The 4,036-nt window shown below is 37.4% G+C and overlaps 1 protein-coding gene across 1 annotated transcript in view; it reads right to left on the bottom strand.

Annotated features, from left to right (window-relative positions):
• Positions 1-6: 6 nt before the first annotated feature.
• The window catches only part of LOC106873865 (dual specificity protein phosphatase 12), a 20,347-nt gene continuing 16,317 nt past the window's right edge, over positions 7-4,036 (bottom strand). The window contains exons 6-7 of the mRNA XM_014921381.2: positions 1,837-1,885; positions 7-498 (exon numbers count right to left, since the gene is read on the bottom strand). Coding sequence (XP_014776867.1) covers positions 350-498; positions 1,837-1,885 — 198 coding nt within the window. The 3' untranslated portion in view covers positions 7-349. The remainder of the gene's footprint in view (positions 499-1,836; positions 1,886-4,036) is intronic.

The raw sequence follows: 4,036 nt of genomic DNA, 5'->3' as shown, positions 1-4,036 counted from the left end.
ATAGATGACAATTCATAACAAACAAAACCTGGGAGAGGAAGGCTTTATGTGGTATAGCAAAAGTCAAAAGGAAACTGCAAGGCTGACCCCTTTTCTGATCACCAGGAGACAGCCCCACCACAAGTCAAGACCAGTGGAAGAAAGTCGATGATAGCCTATGCTCCATCAGGAGTAAAGGACTTAAGTATGTAGTACATACATGTGATATGGCTGCCAGCAGCTGTGGATTTGAAAGGATCAAAAGAAGAAAATTAAAAAAATAAAAAAGTATATCATCCCCCCTCCTACCCTTTATTATTGTTCAAAATTTTTAATTTTCAGGTTTGGCAGTCAAGATGAACATAATCTCTCAGCTGCAGGATGTAGCAACTGTTTCTTGCATAAACTGGTTTTCAGGAAGCACCCGTGGAACAAGAACAAAGGGCCGACACAAATCCACTTTATTTTTCTGGATATGAAATGCTGGAGCCACCCATGATCCACATGGGCATTTTTCACCTAGAAAAGAAAATAATAAATACATAACCAATAATAAAAAACAGAGTTAAGAAAAATAAGTTAATTTTTGAGAAGTTCATTTCAAAATTAAGATAATGGTTTTTCAGTTATACAGTACTTTTAATTGCACAATGTTTCAATGAACTCAATTTGTAATCATTATCAGATGCTTTTATTCCAGAAAATGTATACAGCCTCAGGCTAGATTAGAACTAGGAACCTTGGTTAGATAAAATTTTGTAAGTCACCTGTACATGTCCATCTAGTTTGTCTTGGGCAATATGTTGTGCTTGAGAAGGCCTGTTGAGTCAAATGAAATCATGGTCATGGCCGATGCCAGTGCTGCCTGACTGGCACCCGTGCTGGTGGAACGTAAAAAGCACCATTTGAGTGTGGTCGATGCCAGTTCCACTGGACTGGTTCCCGTGCTGGTGGAAGGTAAAAAGTACCATATGAGCATCCACCAGCACGGATGTCAGCATCTGGTCGATGCCAGTACTGCCTAACTGGGTCCCTAGCTGGTGGCATGTAAAAAGCACCATTTGAGTGTGGTCGATGCCAGTATTGCCTGACTGGCCCCCATGCCAGTGGCATGTAAAAAGCACCTACTACACTCTCGGAGTGGTTGGCATTAGGAAGGGCGTCCAGCTGTAGAAACCTTACCAGATCAGATTGGAGCTTGGTGCAGCTTCCAGGTTTGCCAGTCCTCAGTCAAACTGTCCAACCAATGCCAGCATGGAAAGAGGACGTTAAATGATGATGATGCTCTTAGTCTTTGCAAACAACTTCTTAGTCACCCCACAAAGGTTCTTAAGGAACTGTTCTCTCATCCATTTACTCTCCTTCCTTCTGTCAACATACTTGATATTTCTTTGCATGTTATGACATTTTTCCTTGCTCCCACTGTATCTCAATATTCAAGTGATGCTATCATGTCACCAACTTCTTTCTCAACATTCCATTTTTTTTTTAGTTTTGACATCTGACGAATTATCTCATATTTCTACGTCATCAAATTCTCTCAATATCATGACTGTTTCCACCTTTCCAGATCTCAACGATTGATGCTATAGGCAGTCAAAGAGACCTATTTCAATATAGCACTGAACTGTTAATTATTCAAAGTAGACCAAGCAATTTTCTGATGTAAATACAGCACGATCTCTATTCTAGACAGAGCAATTTCATATATAAACAGAGGCCAAGCAAGACAGGGGTATAGACCAAACTGTAACCACCAAGTGTTGTGAGTGATGAGAGTCATGAATTTGAATTTATCTATGTCTTTGGGATAGACATTTTAAAGATTTGGCAAAAAATTAATAAATACAAACTTACCACACCAAATGAATGATCCAATTTTTGCCAAACACTTTGGACATGTTAGCTGCAAAAATGAATGAATAAACACATTAGTTAATGATGATTAGATTAGAATTTCCAAGCAATTTTTATTGGAATATCTGTTCAATATTTCATAATTCTGGCACAGAATGTTATTAAACTAAATATCATGCACTAATTGTTGCAAATATTTTCTGGATCATACAAACATCTAGAAAAAATTCTGGATCTGGTGTAGAAAGAGCAAGATTGATTTCTGGAGTTGCCAACTGCAAATCCATTTTACACACCAGGTATTATTTTTGATTTATTTTAATTTGTTGGGTACTTCATAGGGTATATACTTCTTAGCATTAGTACTTAAGGGTATATAGTTAGAATATCTAAGGAAAAACTCACAGAACAGTTTTTCAGGCAAGGTCAACTAGCAGGGGACCTAGAGATAGAACATGAGTGACATTGTTGGATATTATCCATAGTTTTTCTTGGTTTGTCTTGCTTGGGATCATTTGTTTATAGTTACTTTTGAAAGGATCCCTGGAAGACAGTCTGAGGAAGCTGTCCTCACAACCCTCACAGGAATAAACAGGTGATGAAGATAGCTGCATGGATGGATTGTTAGTTTGACAGTGAGGGGCAGTGTCTACAGTTCTTCTAGACCCTCTAATCTTTGAGAATCAAGAAAGCTGAGAGAAGGCTATAGAGTTAATGTTCAGATTGAAATAAGTTGATATTGTTTAGCCCCAGGTTAGCATTGATCGAGTAGACTTATGATCACAATCATTTTGAGCCATAACCATCCTATCTTTTTAGGAGTGTCTAGGACCACATTATTTCATAGGTCCTTCACTTTTCTAAGACAGTATGGGATGATCTGAAGGAGATTTGAGAGTAATTTCTAACAAATCACACAACCATGTATATACTCCTTCAATGACGTATTAATGGTTAGTGGTTGGAGGAGAAACAAGAGAATGAAGTTGCATGCTTCTTTTTTTTTTTATCTTTCCGTAGGGAAGGCAGGAAGGAAGGCAAAGCCAATGAACCACTACAAGGCCTCTGAGACTGGTGGGAGGTGGGCAGGAAGGTTTTCACAAACTAGAAACCTGACCTGATTGCTTGCAACAAAGTGACCTCCACTAAAGGCACTCAAAAACTCCAGGTGGTGGTGGTGTTAAACCAGATAACAGATTAAGTCTACCACCCGAGTAGGCCATAGTAGGATCTGAACTCAGCATGCTCTTCATTTTACTTCCACTCCAGAATAAAGAAAGCAAAAAGTTGGAACAAAAAAACGCAAAGAATGGCAGCAAGTACTGTATGGCATTTGGTCCAACATTTTTACAGTTCTGCTAATCCATGGATTGCTTTTTTTTTAGGGGGGGAGGGAGTTATTGAGCCTCAAAAGGATGAAAAGTAAAGTTAACCTTGGTTGGATTTGAACTAAGAGTAAAGAGGGTTCGGGTTAGGGTTTCTAATTTATTTATCGCTTTATCATCTATTAAATCTGAGACTATAAAACTGTCTATTTTGAATAAAAAACAAGAGTGAGTTGACAGCTCGTGGCTAGGTATGGTCATAAATATTATCATAAATATCCCTTTTCCCCAAGAGAAAGGAAATAAGACATTAGGAAGAGTCAATTTTATAGAAGTAGCTGTCTATAAAAAAGAGGCAGGGTAGTGGCAGGGTGTTAATTATCAGTTAAAGGGGCAAGACACTAAGAAACTAATAAGATGCTAATACAGGGAAAATTTATTAGGGGCAACAATATATATATACTAATATTTTATTTAGGCCTTGAGATACTAATAAGATTGTATATATATATATATATATATATATATATATATATATGAGCGTTCAGTTTTTGATGAATGACCTGTATAAATGATTCATTTATAGTCATTAAACGCTCAGACCACACATTAGCCCACTCTCTCCACATCAAATTGATGTTGCCTGAACAGGTGCATGGTGTGGTGTGCATCAGGTGTTGAAGTGATTGCAGAGCATCACAGAGTGATGAAGTGTTTTGCTCAAGAACACAAAGGAATTGAAATCACGAATGCTAGATCATGAGTGCAACACCCTAACCACTAAGCCATGTGCCCTTATATGTATATGTATATGTGTGTATGTATATATATATATATATATATATATATATATATATATATATATATATATATAT

The sequence above is a fragment of the Octopus bimaculoides genome, chromosome 1, assembly GCF_001194135.2.
Source record: "Octopus bimaculoides isolate UCB-OBI-ISO-001 chromosome 1, ASM119413v2, whole genome shotgun sequence".
NCBI classification, from domain to species: domain Eukaryota; kingdom Metazoa; phylum Mollusca; class Cephalopoda; order Octopoda; family Octopodidae; genus Octopus; species Octopus bimaculoides.
The sequence above is the reverse complement of the archived record's forward strand: the minus strand, read 5'-3'. Positions and strand labels throughout refer to the sequence as shown.